Source organism: Nerophis ophidion, linkage group LG17 (genome assembly GCF_033978795.1).
Source record: "Nerophis ophidion isolate RoL-2023_Sa linkage group LG17, RoL_Noph_v1.0, whole genome shotgun sequence".
NCBI lineage: Eukaryota > Metazoa > Chordata > Actinopteri > Syngnathiformes > Syngnathidae > Nerophis > Nerophis ophidion.
In genome coordinates, this window is record NC_084627.1 from 14,539,182 (window position 1) to 14,558,523 (window position 19,342).

Below are 19,342 nucleotides of genomic sequence, written 5' to 3' on the forward strand. Positions count from 1 at the left end.
TGTATATGTATATATATATGTATATGTATATATATACATATATATGTATATATATGTATATATATGTATATGTATATATATATATATATATGTATATATATATGTATATATATCTATATATGTATATATCTATATATGTATATATGTATATGTATACGTATATGTATATCTATATATGTATATATCTATATATGTATATGCATATGTATGTATATATATATGTATATATATACATATATATGTATGTATATGTATATATATGTATACATATATATATATATGTATATATATACATATATACATATATATGTATATATATACATATATACATATATATGTATATATATGTATATGTATATATATGTATATGTATATATATGTATACATATATACATGTATGTATATATATATATATGTATATGTATACGTATATGTATATCTATATATGTATATATATGTATGTATATATATATATATATATATATATATATATATATATATATATATATATATATATATATATATATATATATGTATGTATATATATGCAAAAGTATTGTGCCACCGAAAACAATGTAGGGAACAAAATATTAGATCGTCCACTTCCGCTTTCTCAGTCATGTGACAAGTCATAAGAGAAGCTAATACACGACAGAGGTCCCACTTTGTTTAGTCTTTCAGAAACAGACAGGAACAATGGAACCGCAAAAAATTCATAATGACTAAAATATATTGCCCAAAAAAGAAACGTGTTTTACCAAAAAAACAAACAGAAAAACTGTTCCATCAATTTAAGTCACGTTTGCCAAACTACCGACTGCGCCATATCATAGAAGGGTAACTCTTTGTCCATGCGTCACAATCTTTTTAAGCCCCGCCTAAAGGTTTCCCATGATGCATTGCTTACGTAAATAGATATTTGACAGCTGCTAGCGGGCTAAGCTAGCAGTACAAACTTTATTTACTGTTGTTAAAAGCCATTATCTGTCGGCAGTCGTCCTTATTTAGTAGCTGAAAGTGGTTGTTTGTCGTCCATCTTGCAAAGAGGAATAAGACGACGATAACTGCTGGTGTTGCAAGTCTTGATAATTAAGATCAAGAAGATGTCTGGACCCAATGGCGACCCTGACATCTCCATTGATGGCGGCATCATTGAAGATGATGATGAATTCTCTGATGAAGGTAAAATATGTACATTTCATTTGTATTCGTCTGTAATACAATTGTTTTTTCTTTAATTTTCAAATGCTTCATTTTAATAATACTACAATACAGACACTCAACAATTCCATCCATCTTCTTCCGCTTATCCGAGGTTGGGTCGAGGGGGCAGCAGCCTAAGCAGGGAAGCCCAAACTTTCTTCTCCCCAGCCACTTCGTCCAGCTTTTCTCGGGGGATCCCGAGGTGTTCCCAGGCCAGCTGGGAGACATAATCTTCCCAACGTGTCCTGGGTCTTCCCTGTGGCCTCCTACCAGTCGGATATGACCTAAACACCTTCCTAGGGAGGCGTTCGGGTGGCATTCTGACCAGATACCCGAACCACCTCATCTGGCTCCTCTAGATGTGGAGAAGCAGCTGCTTACTTTGAGCTCCCCCCGAATGACAGAGCTTCTCACCCTATCTCTAAGGGAGAGCCCCGCCGCCCGGCGGAGGAAACTCATTTCGGCCGCTTGTACCCGTGATCTTGTCCTTTCGGTCATAACCCAAAGCTCATGACCATAGGTGGGGATGGGAACTTAGATCGACCGGTAAATTGAGAGCTTTGCCTTCCGGCTCAGCTCCTTCTTCACTACAACGGGTCGATACAGCGTCCGCATTACTGAAGACGCCGCACCGATCCGCCTGTCGATCTCACGATCCACTCTTCCCTCACTCGTGAACAAGACTCCTAGGTACTTGAACTCCTCCACTTGGGGCAGGGTCTCCTCCCCAACCTGGAGATGGCACTCCACCCTTTTTCGGGCGAGAACCAAGGACTCGGACAATTCCAATAACGATAATCAAGTATTTTCATTCAATAACAAGAAGTAAAATATAAATAAAGGAGTATCAGATAACACACACACACACACACATTAAATACAAAAATTAAATAAATGAATAAAATAAGGAACATAACGTGCGGGGAGTAACAGTAAAATAAAAGCAAATAAAAATATCAGGCTTTAGATACATTTATATTTTCTTTGATGGTGATCATTTTTATATATTTTTTTGTAACGTTCGGGTCGCTTTGTGATGCGGAGTCATTTTACCAAGGATGCAGTCGGGCTCGGACACAGCGTGAAGGAGAGAAACAAACGATTTATAAAAAATGAAATCAGACTTTAACAAAACGAACAGAACTAGCATGGGAGCTAAAGAAAACCAAAAGGGGCTTAGCATGGAAGCTAGCAAGCACAGAACTGGTAACCAAAATCGTCACTGTTGTGTGAAACACAAACTGGGAAGCAAGAACGAATGAACAAAGAAGGCAGGCTTAAATCAAGGCAGTAATCATAAAGCAGGTGCGCGTCAAAAGCAAGAGGCAGGTGAAAGTCATGAGTAACTATGGTTACCAAACTAACAGAAAACACAAACAGACGCAAAAAATACAAATTACAATATGATCCGGGCATCGGATCACAACATTTTTGAGCAATTGCTCATCGAGAAATGTTGTTCTTAAACTGTTGAACAATTTGCTCACGCATTTGTTCACAAAGTGGTGACGCTCGCCCCATCCTTGTTTGTGAATGACTAAGCATTCCATGGAAGCCGCTTTTATACCCAATCATGGCACCCACCTGTTCCCAATTAGCCTGTTCACATGTGGGACGTTCCAAATAAGTGTTTGATGAGCATTCTTCAAGTTTTTCAGTCTTTTTTGCCACTTGTGCCAGCTTTTTTGAAACATGTTGCAGGCATCAAATTCCAAATGAGCTAATATTTTCAAAAAAATAACAAAGTTGTCCAGTTTGAACGTGAAGTATCTGGTCTTTGCAGTCTATTCAATTGAATATAAGTTGAAAAGGATTTGAAAATCATTGTCTTCTGTTTTTATTTAGCATTTACACAACGTGCCAACTTCACTGGTTTTGGGTTTTGTTGGTTTTAGACAAAACATATGTATGCATGTCTTAACCTTGATATGGTTTTGTAATAAATACACATCATTGACATTGAAATTGCGCTTTTAGCGTGTGTATTTACAAGTATTTAGAAACATAATGAAGAATCAGCACCTCCCAGTCCGAGTCCATGGTTCTTGCCCGGAAAAGGGTGTAGGGCCATCTCCGGAGACCCTGCCCCAAGTGGAGTTCAAGTACCTAGAAGTCTTGTTCACAAGTGAGGGAAAAGTGGATCGTGAGATCGACAGGCGGATCGCTCCAAGTCCGAGTCCATGGTTCTCGCCCGGAAAAGGGTGGAGCGCCATCTCCGGGTTAGTGAGGAGACCCTGCCCCAAGTGGAGTTCAAGTACCTAGAAGTATTGTTCACAAGTGAGGGAAAAGTGGATCGTGAGATCAACAGGCGGATCGGTGCGGCGTCTTCGGTAATGCGGACGCTGTATCAATCCGTTGTGGTGAAGAAGGAGCTGAGCCGGAAGGCAAAGTTCTGAATTTACGGGTCAATCTACGTTCCCATCCTCACCTATGGTCATGAGCTTTGGGTTATGACCGAAAGGATAAGATCACGGGTACAACCAACCGAAATGAGTTTCCTCCGCCGGATGGCGGGGCTCTCCCTTAGAGATAGGGTGAGAAGCTCTGCCATCCGGGAGGAACTCAAAGTAAAGCCGCTGCTCCTTCACATGGAGAGGAGCCAGATGAGGTGGTTCACGCATCTGGAGGAGGCCACGGGGAAGACTATGTCTCCTGGCTGGCCTGGGAACACCTCGGGATCCCCCGGGAAGAGCTGGACGAAGTGGCAAGGGAGAGGAAGGTCTGGGCTTCCCTGCTTAGGCTGCTGCCCCCGCGACCTGACCTCGGATAAGCGGAAGAAGATGGATGGATGGAAAAATAATCGCATTCGCCGCCTCTCTCATATGCAGTGGTTGTAAGGACACAATGTACATTTACATGCGGTCCAGATTTGATCAATTTTGATTACAGTCAAACGATAGATCAAAGTTTGTTTTTTTTGATCGATTGATCGTTGCAGTCCTACAAGGCCTTTCAATCTGTGGCCCGTGGGTACTTATGGAATTACATAATACCAGCCCACAAGGATCTCTGCCTGCAGTAGGTTCTTATAAGCAGCACAACACTCCTGTCATTGAGAGGATTAATGACTAGATTGTGTGCAGGGGTACCTGTCCAAAGGCAAAACCCAGTAACTCAATTCTGGTCAAAACTGAGCTGATAATAATTTTGGAGTTCCTAGGTGATATGTTTTACATTAGTGTGTGCGATATTGTAATTTGTTCCGTAAGTAAGCTGTTACGCGCATGGCAGGACCTAGCAACTACCACATAACCGCGTAGATACAACAGAAAAACCTAGTATCTCAAGGGACCAATCGGAGCTTCTTTGTCAGTGGCCATATTGTCTTTAATGAGACATTTGCACGAATGGGGGCCGACGGTCAACCTGATTATGTGATATTATGGCACGAGGGGATATTTGGAAGATTGGCCCAGGACGTTGCAAGCACCTTCATTAAATGTATTGTTCTTGATTCCTCCCCTTGCATACTCTTTTGGGCAGATAACTGTGGAGGTCAAAATAAAAACTGGACGCTGTACACGGCTCTTGCCCAATGTGCAAACGCAGAAAGGGGCCCACCCGAGATTGTGATAACATTTCTGGAGAAAGGGCACACGTTCATGAGAGCAGATTCAATCCATGGCTCACTCGGCAAGAAAATGAAAGCTCAAGAAAACATCTATACGTTTGATGACTTTGTAGATCTTTGTAAGACAGCATCAAGATAGATTGGTTTTCCTTTGTTTTCTCAAAATCAGCTAGAAGTGAGTTACTAGGTTTTGCCTTTGGACGGGAGTGGGGTACCTAACAAAGTGGATGGCAAGTGTGCATACAGTTGAACATGTTTCATAGTCAATCAATCAATCAATCAATATTTACTTATATAGCCCTTAATCACAATTGTCTCAAAGGGCTGCAGATCCCACATAAGGGCAAGGAAAAACTCACAACCCAGTGGGATGCCAATGTGAATGACAATGAGAAACCTTGGAGAGGACTGCAGATGTGGGAGACCGGATGCAATGGACGTTGAGTGGGTCTAGCATAATATTGTGAAATTCCAGTCCATAATGGATCTAACATAATGGTGAGAGTCCAGTGCATGGTGGGGCCAGCAGGAGACTATCCAGAGCAGAGACAAGCCAGCAGTGCAAAGATATCCCCAACCGATGCACCCCCACCCAGGGTCTCGACTCTAGACAGCCAGCACTTCATCCATGGCCACCGGACCTGGGCCCCCTTTTCCAAAAGGGAGAGTGGGGCAGCGTGGAAAAGAAAAGAAACAGCAGATCAACTGCTCTAAAAAAGGGTCTATTTAAAGGCTAGAGTATACAAATGAGTTTTAAGATGGGACTTAAATGTTTCTACTGAAGTGCATATCTGGTCCTGACACCCCCTCCCGGGCAGGAGGGTAAAACGGCATTGCGGCTGGATCAAAAGAGACGTCGGCTTAACTGAAAGTTGCTTTATTACAAGCGAGCGTCATTAAACAGGTCTGCTGTACCCGGGGGAACCTAGGTCAAAAAAATTAAGGACTCCTAACTTGGAGAAGCCAAACCATCAGTTTTATATTCCTCCTTCCTTTCCCTGGGTGTCAGGAGAGCACATCCTGACCATAAAAAGAGATGTTTGTGCGTAAGTGTCTGGAAAATAACTGCTTTAAGTCATAACTCAAGTGTTGGTGTTGAGCTAGACAGGTAGTCTTTTCTCAAGGATATGGTTATCACTTTTGCATTCCAAAGTCCCAATTAGAGCCTCTTTTTAGGGATGTCCCGATCCGATATTGATATCGGAAATCGGTCCGATATTGGCCAAAAAAGTGAATATCGGATTTTATCGGACTGAATCTAAAAACTCCGATATAAGCGCTCCGATATAAGCTGTCCATTTGCCGCTGCAGCACTTCTATAATAGGTGACTGATTTGATCACACTCCAACACAGTAGGTGGCGGCAATGCCCCTTAATTAACGTTGGTGGCGGCCGCGGAAGAAGATCGTCTCTGATCCAGCATGCACAGCCCACCTGATCACAACAACGACAACGCGTGTGCTCAGCAAAGTGTAGTGATGTTGGCTGTGTAGAAGTATTTTAACTCACAGCATGCCGAAATGCTTATCTTCTTAAAAAAAAATCGCCACATTATGCTCGGACTACAGAAAGTGAAGAAGGAGGAGGAGGCGTAGTAAGGGTAGTCAGCACTGACTGATTATTATTTGTTTTATGCTCTTGTTATTAGAGTGATATGTTTATTGTGTTTACACTATTCTTCAGTGAAGACTAAGAGTAATTACTACATTGTTTTGGGCATAGTCAGTCAGTGAAACTGGAGCTGTGAAGTCTTAATTTAGAGCAGTTGGACAGTGGACAATATTGTGTTGTTTTTGTCCCTGCCCACAGTTGTTTCCAACATATGCTGACAGTAAAAAAATAACTGAAGTGAACTTGAATTGTTTGCACTTTAAAACGTTTTTTGTTTTTTTTATTGGATTTATTTAGGTTATTTTTCAGGGTCTTCTAATTTATTTTTTATTTATTCTTTTCAATTGTATAATTATGTTGGTATTAGTGGTTATTTTGCACTTTAAATATAACATTTTGTTTTTATTGGATTTGTTGAGGTAATACTCTTATGTTGAAGGTTAAAATTTATGTAACCAATTGGTTAATAATAAATGGGTCAGTTTTTCCTATACCTACTCTCGCTGACTATTGTTTTCTGTTTTAACACTACAACATCAGTAACAGTAACATCACTTTATCAAGCCTTTTCTAACATTCTACAAAACAAAATAAGGAATAAATATATGTATGATTCGTGCCTATATCGTATCGTATTGATATCGGTATCGGCAAATACTCAAGGCTACAATATCGGTATCGTATCGGAAGTGAAAAAGTTGTATCGGGACATCCCTACTTCTTTTCCTACGAAAAGTGATCCAATCCACATGCGAATATCAAACTAAGGGGCCTTATCTATGTGCTCAAACTGAAATTCCACTATTTAATTAAACTTGGTGGTTCGCTTTCTCCTAGGTGAATATAAACATTCACCATATGTAGAATATAATGAGTTCATTAATTGACTTCAATACTGTTCCCCACAGAGTTTGCAGCCGTCAACTCCATGCTTGACCAGATCAACTCCTACCTCGACGACCTGGAGGACAAAAATGACGCCCTCAACAGCAAAATGCACGAACTCCTGGAGTCCAATCGACAAGCCCGACAGGAGTTTAGGGCCTTGCTCGCCAAGGAGGAGGCGGAGGAACGCCGGTCCGGGGACAGCAACTCATCAACGGGAACCAAAGAAGACCAGAATAATAAAGAGACAAGTTAATATGGAAATTTCATGATATCATTACTAAGCAAGAAAATTGTAAAAATGTTTTAGCTGTCATTGTGAATGTGTACACTAGTCCTAAATGTGCAGTGTTTGTCTCTGTAATACATTTAAATTATGTAAATGTGTATTTATTTAACCTTCTGGGTTTAGAAATGACTGTTTACAAAGAAAATTGTCAGACATTTTAATAATAATTAAATGCTCCAGGAAAACTGAAATCTAACATCCAAAAATACATTAAATTTCCAGCCTTTTAGAAAACATGTGTCTTGCTTTCAGTTTTGTCAGTAGTTAAAAAAAAATCCAAACACTACAATCGAAAAATTTAGCGCTATAATGTACAGTTTAGAAATCTCTACCGACACCGATGTAAAGAAAAAGAGAATGTGCTAACCATGACGAGCTTTGCTACACATGAGCAAGTCTTTTGGGGTTCTAGGTAACCAATACAAGGGTGAAATGCATTCACTTCTACAATGCAAGAAAAGCTAGTCACTTCTACAATGCAAAATAAGCTAACATTCTGCAGTAAAGAGAAAAAATGTTTTTCCCCATCAAATATCACATCTACAAAAAAAAAAAAGTGACAATTCAATGATCAAACACAAGGTTAGACCCGACAAACGCAACTTTTTAACAGCAGTCCGACAAGCTTTTAAAAGGAACCATGATCAACAATCAAGTGTACGTTTATGAGTGTGTTTTTTTTCGTTTTTTTTCTTCTCCAAGTGCAGAGAGGAGATGTGAAGAAGCTAAACATAATCCTGCCCCCTTTCAAAAAAAAATGCCCTAAATCTCCTGAGCCACACACAAATACTCAGTGGAGCTCACGCCAGAGTCACAATTTGACTTGTGATAACACCTAAAAGAAACTACTTGTGTTAACTTGGTCTCCACGTACATGTCATAATGGACACTTACAGCAGCATGGGTTTGTTTACAAGGGTCTCTGCCCATTGCAACACATGGGCTTTCCTCATGTTCACAAATGTAATGTAGTCGGTTTTTTTTTGTTTTTTTTAAGCTAAAAACATTTTTGATTTTAAAAAACATACAATTTGGAGAAACATTGGGTTGGACAGCCAACACATGACAAAAAAAAAGCATGAATCTCCAAATTGTGTCATTTAAAAATAATATAATCAAGCGACCTTCATTTGTATTTTAAATAAGAATTAAGAAAAAAAACAGACATTTGAGGATTCATCATTTTTGTCACATAAAAAACTAGGCTAGGCCCTATCTCGCAATAGTTAAAAAAAAAAAAAAATCCTGAATCCAGACGGTGACCTGGATCACCCTTAAAATCCAAACACTTATCCGGTTTTGGATATTTTTTTGGACAGTTTAATTTAATTCTGCCATAACTTTTTTTTAGCTGTGTTTGTTCTATCAGAATTAAATAAATGGAGCAAACCCTCTTGTAAGACGCCCACTCTCTTTGTCCCTGTGGGTGGAGGCGGGACCATTAACATACACAAACACACAGAAGTCCTGACTCGTCATGTAAACGTAAGGTAAGGTAGTCGAAATGCTCCGTCTCACCTCCAAAATGTATTCACTTATCCAAATTTGGATGTTTCCTGAAAGTTTAATCAAAATCCAACCGTAATATTCTTAAGTCATGTGTGTTGCTAATTAACTAACTGGAGATAAACGGCAACAACACAAAGCAGGTATCTCCAAATGTCATTTTTCTAACGGATTCTATGAACAAACAATTAGTATTTTGGGTAACGGTACAATATGCGCATCAAAAATATGGAGGGTCCGTCTACCTTCCGTTCATCCCATTTCCAATTGTGAAACACAAATCAAAAAAACTAAATTGAGGCCATTTTACGATTTTTAATATATATATGGCAGATTATAAAACCAAAAAGGGTTGATTTTCATTAAAATATTGCCACAAAATTGAATTTTGTGCCATTTTCCTTTTATGAATTTAAATTTTTCCAGATAAACACAAAAATCCAATTTGTGTTCATCCAACATGCAAAAATGCGTGTTTGTTTGTGTGATGACAAATTGAACCGGAAGCGGTATTTTAACTTTTCCTTCGCGTTCAGCATGTTTTTAGTATAACGGTAAGATCTTTGTTCAGCAGGAGTCCTATTGTCGTTTAAAAAAAAGTGTCATTAAATAGTTGTCCAACTTTTGTTTCAGAAATTAAAAAAATAAAAACGGCCCAAACAATGTTTGGTTTTTGACTTGCATTCAAAATAGATACGATACGCGGACCACGGAGATACATGCTTTTTGTTTGACAGCCATCGCTTAAGAAAATAAAGTACAAAAAGCACATATCTCCAAAGTTTATAAGTTAAAAACAAACAAAACAATTTTCATTTAATCTTGAGTTAAAAAGTAATTTGGAATTTTGGAAATGCGGAACAAGAAAATCAATAAAAAAGTATATATCTTCATATTCAAATTGTATACATATACATATATGTATATATATATAACTATATAAATACATACATATATATACATACACAAACCTTTTTGAAGTTCTGATAAAAACATAAAAAAAAAAAAAAATTGTACATATATGATTTATACCAGGGGTAGGGAACCTATGGCTCTAGAGCCAGATGTGGCTCTTTTGATGACTGCATCTGGCTCTCAGATAAATCTTAGCTGACATTGCTTAACACGATAAGTAATGAATAATTCTGCTGGTAATCAAAGTGTTAAAAATAATGTTCAAATTATTAAACATTCTCATGCATTTTAATCCAACCATTGCACCTGTTCAAGAAGTTGCGTTAATGGTAAGAAGTATTATATTTATTATTGGTTAGCTTTAGAATAACAATGTTATTAAAAAGAATAAGAAGTGAAGTATATAGCGCTTTTTCTCTACTGACTCAAAGCGCTTTACATAGTGAAACCCAATATCTAATTTTTACATTTAAACCAGTGTGGGAGGAAGTGGGTAAAGTGTCTTGCCCAAGGACACAACGGCAGGGACTAGGATGGCGCAAGCGGGGATCGAACCCCCAAGTTACTGGCACGGCCGTTCTACCAACCGAGCTATACAGCCCCAACTTATTACACCTTAAAAATGCACGCATTTAGTTGTATTCAGTGTTAAAAATATTATATGGCTCTTACGGAAATACATTTTGAAATATTTGGCTTTCATGGCTCTCTCAGCCAAAAAGGTTCCCGACCCCTGATTTATACAATGGAATATGTGGAAACACTGGTATATGTGCCTTTTATAAAATGTGTAGACGCATTTTTAAAGTATATATATGTATTTTTTAAATGTATTGCTGTTTTATTTTATTAATTAGATTCCTTTGACTGAACATGCGCAAGCACGGTTTTTAATATGTTATAATGCCTTTTATACTGTTTTTTTTTGTTTGTTTCATGTATTGTATGTGATTGTATGTCTACTTGGACGTTGGAGTCTGCAATAAAGCTCGATTGGTTGATTTTTGTCATTTTCATAATTCATTTTTGAAAAATAGACAAATATCTAAAACAAATTAAAAAAAGATTTAGACATCTGAAGATAGGTGCTTTTTGTCGAGCAGCAACCACGTGAAAATATAAACGATGAACAAAAAAACTTGCTTAAGATTTGAAACCTTGGGAGTTTACCTTGAGGAGATGAATCAACGAGTGACTACCGTCTAAATTGGAGTCGACCGATTTGACTTACAGAAGCTCAGTTTGTATTGGTATGTTCCCTTCATACAGTAGTTGACCGTCTACAACAGTGGCGTCCAACCCGCCAAGAACCAAACGCCTGGAACTGATGTTTGTTATCTCCTATGTGCAATGGACACGGTATGTATTCAAATTGCAAAGAAGCTGGCTGGCCCCTTCTGGACCCATGAAACACCTCTCTCTCACACACCCACACATCACATCCAGATGCTCCATTTGTCCTTCAGTGTCGCTTGGCGGTTCTCCTGGAACGTTGTCTGGTGTTGGCCGACCCTTTGTTGTTGTTTTTCCCTGGTAAAGCAGTAGCGTTCAGCTTCTCGTCTTCCTCTTTATTGGTGTCCTCGTCGACCTCAGTGGCCTCGTTGACCTCGTTGAGCTGTGTGAGGTCCTGTGAGGTTGGTCCAGGGTCTTCTGCTGTGTCCTGGTCCTCTGCACTGTTCAGGTTCGTTGCCAAGTCTACATCATTGGAGGGGGAGTGTTCCTCCAGGTAGTCTGCGGTTGTTTCTGTTGGAGACCTGTGGTGGTTGTCATCGTCAGCGAGGGTTCCATCAGCTTCACACGTCTGCTCGAGCCTTTCTTTATGTCTCTGAGGACAAACAGAACAAACGTGTCTCCTAAGTCAACTACATCTTTGAGAGCCGCGGCCTACATACAGTGCATCCAAAAAGTCCCCACACCGCTTCACTGTTTCCACATTTTCTTATTTTACAGCCTTATTTCAAAACGGAATACATTCATTTTTGTCCTCAAAATTCTAGACACAATGGCAATGTGAAAAAGTTTGTTTAGAGACTTTTGCAAATGTATTAATAATTGAAAAAACTAAGAAATCACATGTACAGAAGTCTTCACAACGTTTGCCATGAAGCTCAAAAGTGGGATCAGGTGTATCCTGTCTCAACTGATCATCTTTGAGATGTTTCTACAGCTGAATTAGAGTCCACTTGTGGTAAATTCAGTTGGCTGGACATATTTGGAAAGGCACACACCTGTATATGTACAGTACAGGCCTAACCTTTGGACACACCTTCTCCTCATTCAATGCGTTTTCTTCATTTTCATGACTATTCACATTGTAGATTGTCACTGAAGGCGTCAAAACTATGAATGAACACGTAGAGTTATGTACTTAACAAAAAAGGTGAAATAACTGAAAACATGTTTTGTATTCTAGTTTCGTCAAAATAGCCACCCATGCCAATAAAGTCATAAGATTAAACATATAATCTTTTAAATAGCCAACATTTTAACAATTAATTAATTAAAGATAGAATTCCACACATTGAGTCTATTAGAGTGCTAAAACTGCCAAAAGTAAGTCAATATACCATTGTGCAGCTTTTTAAACATCACAAAATGCTTTTCTTTTTGGGGAAATTAGATTTTGTGTTTTGTTTTCATTGCTGCTATTTAAAAATAAAATAAAAAAATACATAAACAATCCATCCATCCATTTTCTACCGCCTATTCCCTTTCGGGGTCGCGGGGGGCGCTGGCGCCTATCTCAGCTACAATCGGGCGGAAGGCGGGGTACACCCTGGACAAGTCGCCACCTCATCGCAGGGCCAACACAGATAGACAGACTACATTCACACTCACATTCACACACTAGGGCCAATTTAGTGTTGCCAATCAACCTATCCCCAGGTGCATGTCTTTGGAAGTGGGAGGAAGCCGGAGTACCGGGAACCCACGCATTCACGGGGAGAACATGCAAACTCCACACAGAAAGATCCCGAGCCTGGATTTGAACCCAGGACTGCAGGACCTTTGTATTGTGAGGCAGACGCACTAACCCCTCTGCCACCGTGAAGCCCATAAACAATATCAATTTTATTTAGCACTTTGCCTTTTTTTTTTTTTTTTAAATAGATAACATTTTATTAGTCATCTTAATTTTTGTAACAGCTGAATGAGCAGCATAGTTGGACTATAAATAGATATGTATGAATGAATTAGTAATTTAGAAGTCGATGGAAAATTAGAGCAATTGATTACGTGTATACTTTGTTATCTGATTAGTCGACTAATTGTTAAGATAATCGTTGACTGATCGACTATCAAAATTAATTGTTGGTTCCAGCCCTGGATTAAGGACAACTATGAAAATGTTTGTTAGTGGCCCGCCCACAGGCCAGACTTGAATCCGATTGAACATCTGGTTATGTTAAAACTAAACAGCCAATTTCCACAAAATTTGAGCAGAGGTGGCCAACGTAACAAAAAATATGTCAAATATTTAGAGCATTGGTGCAAACCCAGATTAAAATGCAAATAGAGAAATTTTCTGTCAAGTAATTGTTTGAAATTGATTTAAACAATCTACAAGATTAATATAGTTTGCCTCTCTCTCTTCCCCTTCACCTTTCGGTATTCCTTTTTTATTTCATTTATTAATTTATTTTTTTAAATTATTTTTCTAGCTAACATTATGTATACGTATTGGTGCATTTGAACAACTGTATTGTTGATAATAGAGATAAACTTTGGGTTTTGTTCATGATCAATAGCGCTTTTTCTATTGGCATTTGTATTGCTCCAGTTTTAGTGTAAAAATGCTCATTGTCATTACTATATTATTATTTATTTCGCTAACTGCTTATCTGTTATCACTTTTACGATCATATTTGTACATATTGTATGTGCTGGTGTTGTTCTATTGTTGTTGTTGTTATTGTTGTATTTGCTGTTGTTGTTTTTGTCTCTCTGTCTAATCCCCCTCTTATCCCCACAATTTCCCCCTCTATCTTCCTTTTTTCCTCTTTCTATCCCCTCCTGCTCCGGCCCGGCTGCACCAAATAATAATATAAATACATTTAATAAAGTCAAATTCAAATAAAGCAACAAGAGAAGTATCCTTCACTTCTCTTTTGTCAAGTAAATCTGAACAGCCGATATGGGCATCTACATCAACTATATGATTTGCCTGAGAAGCTGGACAGGACATAAAAATAAAAAATAAAAAATAAAATTGATTTAAAACTCCTTTCATCAATCCACAGAGCCTTATGAATGAACTTCGAGACATTCAAAAGTTTTGTTTTTCAATGTTTTTTGTCCAAAAATTATTTTAAAAAACTCTTCCGCCAGTCTTCCTTTGCATTGGACCTGCAAATTGGTCGCCACATTTCCATTAGTTTACCCAAGGGCAGTTGTGGCTACAAATGTAGCTTAACACCACCACTAATGTGGACTGAATGAATAATAAGTTCCAGTATAAAGCACTTTGTGTCTTTAAAAAGGTGCTATATAAATCCAATCCACAATTTTTATTATTATTAAAGCATTCACAATATTCCATCAAATCTTTCGCCCAGCAGTACAATTTAATGATAGAAGCTTATGTAATACCCTGGGTCATTTTGCATTAACTAGGAAGTGAAAATTGATGAACACACACATGGCCCTCCATAGTCATGCCAAAATGGAACTCTTCCCTCTCTCCCACAGTCAGACACCATACGGCCCTGTCGTCTTTGTAAAATAGGAAGTGTCTTGCTACCATACATACACTTTTTCAAGAGTAAGTAAGGTTATATTGGCTCTATTGGCAGTAGATTCTTGACAAATTTACCTTAAGGTTCTCAAAGTGCTTCAAAGATTTGCAGTGCGTGTGCAAAGCTGGGGAGTCGAAATGGTAGAACTTGTTGCAAATTCTGCAGATGAAACCGGCCACTGGCACGAAGGAACTTGACTCTGCAGAAATCATGGCAGCACAATGTAAATATAATAAAGAAGTCACAGTTTCATGTCTACTTGTTCATAGATTGGAATGTTTACTAAGGAAGTTGGCTAGCAAAAAGCTGCAGTGATATTTTCCTGTTGCAATAAATTCCCTATCTTACCATAAACAGTGTCCGCATCATACTGCTCATCATTGGTCATATCCTTCAGGGTCACCTCTTTTTGCGAGCTCCAGTCATCCTAAACCACAGGAAGCCTGTGTTATCAGAAGTCAGTTATCGGATGCCATCATCAGCTCTAACCTGGTTCTCGAGGGACTCATAGTCCTGCGTCTCCCCACTGCCCTCCTCCTCCCCCTCCTCCACTTCCTCCACCTCGTCGTCCTCTAGCAGCATACAGTCGTCCAAATCAATTGGCTTGGATGCAACGTCAGAGCCCTCCTTTTCCTGAAGCTGGTGGTGAACGTTAAGAAACACATTGCATGTTAATAATGTTGAAATCGTTATTACACACGGAAGGCCCTTAAGATACCTTCTCTAATCCCTGCCGGTGTTCCTGGGACTGTAAGTGGGCCACAAATAGCTTTGAGGTCCTGAAGTGTTTCTTGCAGACAGTGCAGGATGAGACAACTGCTCTATTTGCAAGCTGCACACAGAAGAAGAGACACTAGCACATTATTATTAGTGTCTGTGCAGTATGCTGGTCATTTTAAACATACAAATGCTTTTCTGTTGAACTAAAAGGGCATCTCATTTTACTGCTTTTTGGGGTTGAAAGAAAATGTTAGAAAAATAATACACGGCTTTTTATTATGAATAGACCATAATAATATCATGCATACTCGCTCCTATTATTACACTAGAGCATTCCTTTAAAAAAAAGTTGTAACACACGAGATCCTATCAATCAGGTTATGTTGTGTGGTCTACAACCAGCAGAGGGGGCAATCATGTTCTTTAATGAGAACGTCTCAACTTTTGCTTGCACTTTACAGATTGATAGATAGATAGTACTTTATTAATTCCTTCAAGAGAGTTCTTTCAGGAAAATTAATGTCAAATAACAGAAAAGTTTGGTGGAATTAAAAATATTGAAGTTGGCTGGAATCTTTCAGTTCGGCTTCAAACTTCAAAGACTGGAAAAGTTTGCAAGGCTAATCAATTTGTTAAATTATTATATGGTGTGTAGCTAATAGGCTTGCAGGACTTTGGTTGTCCCACGATTCGATTCAATATCGATTCTTGGGGTCACGATTCGATTCAAAATCGATTTTTCTTCCAATTCAACACGATTCTTGATTCAAGAACTATTTTTTTCCCGATTTAAAAGGATTCTCTGTTCATTCAATACATAGGATTTCAGCAGGATCTACCCCAGTCAGCTAACATACAAGTAGTAGATTTTGTAAAACGCTTTTATAATTGTAAAGGACAATGTTTTATCAACTGATTGCAATAATGTAAATTGGTTTAACTATTAAACGAACCAAAAATATGACTTATTTCTATCTTTGTGAAAATATTGGACACAGAGTGTTGTCAAGCTTATGAGATGCGATGCAAGTGTAAGCCACTGTGACACTATTGTTCTTTTTTTATTTTTATAAATGTCTTAAGATAATGTCAATGAGGGATTTGTAATCACTGCTATGCTGAAATTATAACAAATATTGATATTGTTGTTGATAATATTCATTTTTGTTTCACTACTTTTGGTTTGTTCTGTGTCGTGTTTGTGGCTTCTTGCAGTTCTGAGTGTTGCTCGGTCAGGTTTGGTTTTGGAATTGGATTGCATTGTTATGGTATTGCTGTGTATTGTTTTGTTGGATTGATTTATTTAAAAAAAGAAAAAAAATATTTTTTAAAAATGAATCGATTCTGTATCGCACAACGTGAGAATTGCGACTCAAATTCGAATTGATTTTTCCCACACCACTAGCAGCTATAGATTATTTTAGTAATTGATTATCTAATAATTTGTTTGATTACTCGAGTAATTTTGATAAAACACACTTTGTAGCGTCAATCTGTATTTTAGGGAAAACACATTTTCTGCTTGCTATTACCTTCATATTTTTGTAATGAATGCATATCATCAACATTGAAAATTGCACTTTTAACATGCCTGGATTAATAAAAATAAAAACTCTACAGTCTGCACTGCAACACAGATCATGGGAGACAGACACCACTGCTCTCATGTGCGCTCTTTAGAAGCAGCCATTCTGAAAATATGTCCACAAATTTAACGTTCCGGGCATTCCATGCAGCGTGCATTTTATCCATTTTTAATAGTTACAACAATTAATCAAAGCCACAGAATATAAATTGAAGATTTTTTTCTAATCAAATTATTTAATATATTCATTGTAAATAAATAAATGGTCACCACTTCGGCACCTAGCCTTATTGAATAGTGTGAGGAAGATTTTTTTTTTTACATGAGTAATTCACTTTTTTTTTTTTTTTTTTTAGACAAATATGTATCGATACCTTTTTTAATAAATGTAGTATAGATTCAAATGGCATGTTGTAACAAGAAGGACAGTGTTTCTTAACCATAGGGCATTGTTGGGCTTTGAGTGCCTCTTAGAGGGACGCCAAAAAAATACGTTTCCCAGCTATGATTCGTATGGGCCGCAGTGGTACTCAGTTATAATACACTTTTCCACCATTTGTGGCAGTAATGACAATATCAAACAAAACATAAGCAGTCTGGAGATAGTTATAGAAAAGTTTGTTAAGCGCAAAAAATTTGACTAAATTCGTGAAACTGTATTTTTATTTGCAGTTTAATTTTATCCACAGTTTATAAAAGAATCATAGTATTATTGTTTTTCATTTGAGTGATAATTGATTTGTTCTGGCACTACATAATTGTCAATTTATTTTTAATTATTTTAATGTAGTCCCTTCTTTCACAGCATATTTGATTAGTATTAATTATTGTAATCAGCCTGACTGAAGTCTTGATAATAATCTATGTGATTTTGTTTAATATCATTTGACAAGGTTTATCTTGTTAAACTGTTAGTAGGTAAAATATAAAGATTGAATATGAGTAAAATCAAGAGTCAGATTACAAATTCAGTGTTAATATTTGAGTGGGTTCACTCTGTAGTGGAAATGTTGGGCCCATTGTTGACACTTTCAGTCTTTACATTCTAGCCTGAAGCACTTCTTTTGTTCCACTTCCATGTTTTTGTTTGGGTTAAACATGATGTAAAATGTATGACAAATAGCCAAAGTTACTTTGTGCTCCTCTGTGCGTCGATGGTCAGTGATGGTGGTGGAGTAGTGGGCGTGACAGGTGGCACACCAACGCTGCGTGTCTGCTTTTTTCTCACTTAAAAGCAAAAACAAAAAAAAAAACACTATTAGTAAGGAATGACTTGTTTTCTTGTTCCACCTTTAAGAAATGTTTAAAGACAGACCCGTCTTTGCTGGCCCCTTGTAGCGTCTCGTGCAGTCGTGGCAGCAGGGAGACCAGGCAGGCGTTGCTCATGTGCTGAATCTCCATCATTCTCTGCTGGTGCGAAACGCTGTTCATATGTCTGCGGAAGTTCTTTTTTTTTTTTTTTAGACAAAAAGAAACAGGTAAAGAAATGCAAATTGCTAAATGAGTATGTGAAATGTGTCCTTATTCTGCCTACCTCCTGACTGTGGCAGGTGATGGTGCAGAGATAGCAGTAGAACTTGGCGCCACCTGCAACGCTCGCCTCCACTTCCTGCTTGTCTGATGACGCCGCAAAGTCCCCCTGCATACTGGAGCAGCCGTACTCCTACATTCCAGAAGACATCGACAGTTAAATGACATCCTGTACAAGGACAACAGCAAGCATAATTAAGGGGGACCTACAGTGTAATGATTTGCTTTTTTTTTTTTACTTATTAATGTTAGGTACTCAAAATTGGATTAGCCGCTGAATTCCAACAGAAAAAGAGGCACCATTGTGACAAAAATCCAATAAAGAAAATGCGTAAAAAAATTCTAAGAATAACAATAACTGCAAATAAACTTTCTTCAGTTGACAAAAACCCTGAACAAACTCACAATCGTTAGTAATAACATTTAAAATTAAAATGATTGAAAATCAGGATTGTTAACTGCACCTCGATAAACTAACGGAGTGACTGGCACCAGCTCACTAGCTTGAACGCTAACATGAAAACAAAAGACATCAACATCTTTCACAATTAGGAAACCATTTACCTTAATCTAAACTTATACAAATACTGTACATTGCTGTCTCAGCAACAAAGCAACTCAACTGTATGGATTTAAACTACAAGCTGTGCTCTCCTAGTATAGAGTGATCGTTCTGGACAGAGGTGTTTTTACGGTGTGTTCAAGGACAGCTGAACAGGGTAGGACTGCACAATGCCAGCCAGAAATAAGAAACAAAAGATTTATTTCTTCACACTTTTCATATAAATCA

The 19,342-nt window shown here is 38.0% G+C and overlaps 2 protein-coding genes across 3 annotated transcripts in view; one reads left to right on the top strand and one right to left on the bottom strand.

The window, feature by feature from the left end:
• The first annotated feature begins 877 nt into the window (after positions 1 to 877).
• bbln (bublin coiled coil protein) lies at positions 878 to 7,794 on the top strand. The gene is made up of 2 exons (XM_061876361.1): positions 878 to 1,182; positions 7,295 to 7,794. Exons 1-2 carry the CDS (start codon positions 1,104 to 1,106, stop codon positions 7,525 to 7,527), a joined length of 312 nt encoding a protein of 103 aa, XP_061732345.1. The 5' UTR covers positions 878 to 1,103; the 3' UTR covers positions 7,528 to 7,794.
• The window catches only part of ciz1a (cdkn1a interacting zinc finger protein 1a), a 17,440-nt gene continuing 5,801 nt past the window's right edge, over positions 7,704 to 19,342 (bottom strand). The window contains exons 9-16 of one of the 2 annotated variants that reach the window (XM_061876360.1): positions 18,557 to 18,685; positions 18,338 to 18,468; positions 18,156 to 18,249; positions 15,436 to 15,549; positions 15,207 to 15,356; positions 15,066 to 15,144; positions 14,795 to 14,916; positions 7,704 to 11,806 (exon numbers count right to left, since the gene is read on the bottom strand). In XM_061876360.1, coding sequence (XP_061732344.1) covers positions 11,444 to 11,806; positions 14,795 to 14,916; positions 15,066 to 15,144; positions 15,207 to 15,356; positions 15,436 to 15,549; positions 18,156 to 18,249; positions 18,338 to 18,468; positions 18,557 to 18,685 — 1,182 coding nt within the window. In that variant the 3' untranslated portion in view covers positions 7,704 to 11,443. Of the gene's footprint in view, positions 11,807 to 14,794; positions 14,917 to 15,065; positions 15,145 to 15,206; positions 15,357 to 15,435; positions 15,571 to 18,155; positions 18,250 to 18,337; positions 18,469 to 18,556; positions 18,686 to 19,342 lie in introns of both variants that reach the window. The other variant, XM_061876359.1, reaches the window with a different exon arrangement.

Excerpts from the sequence above, each read along its gene's own strand:
- bbln (XM_061876361.1), top strand. The coding sequence starts at position 1,104 with ATGTCTGGACCCAATGGCGACCCTGACATCTCCATTGATGGCGGCATC. Across the intron at positions 1,183-7,294 it reads TGATGAATTCTCTGATGAAG|AGTTTGCAGCCGTCAACTCC; the intron begins GTAAAATATGTA and ends TGTTCCCCACAG.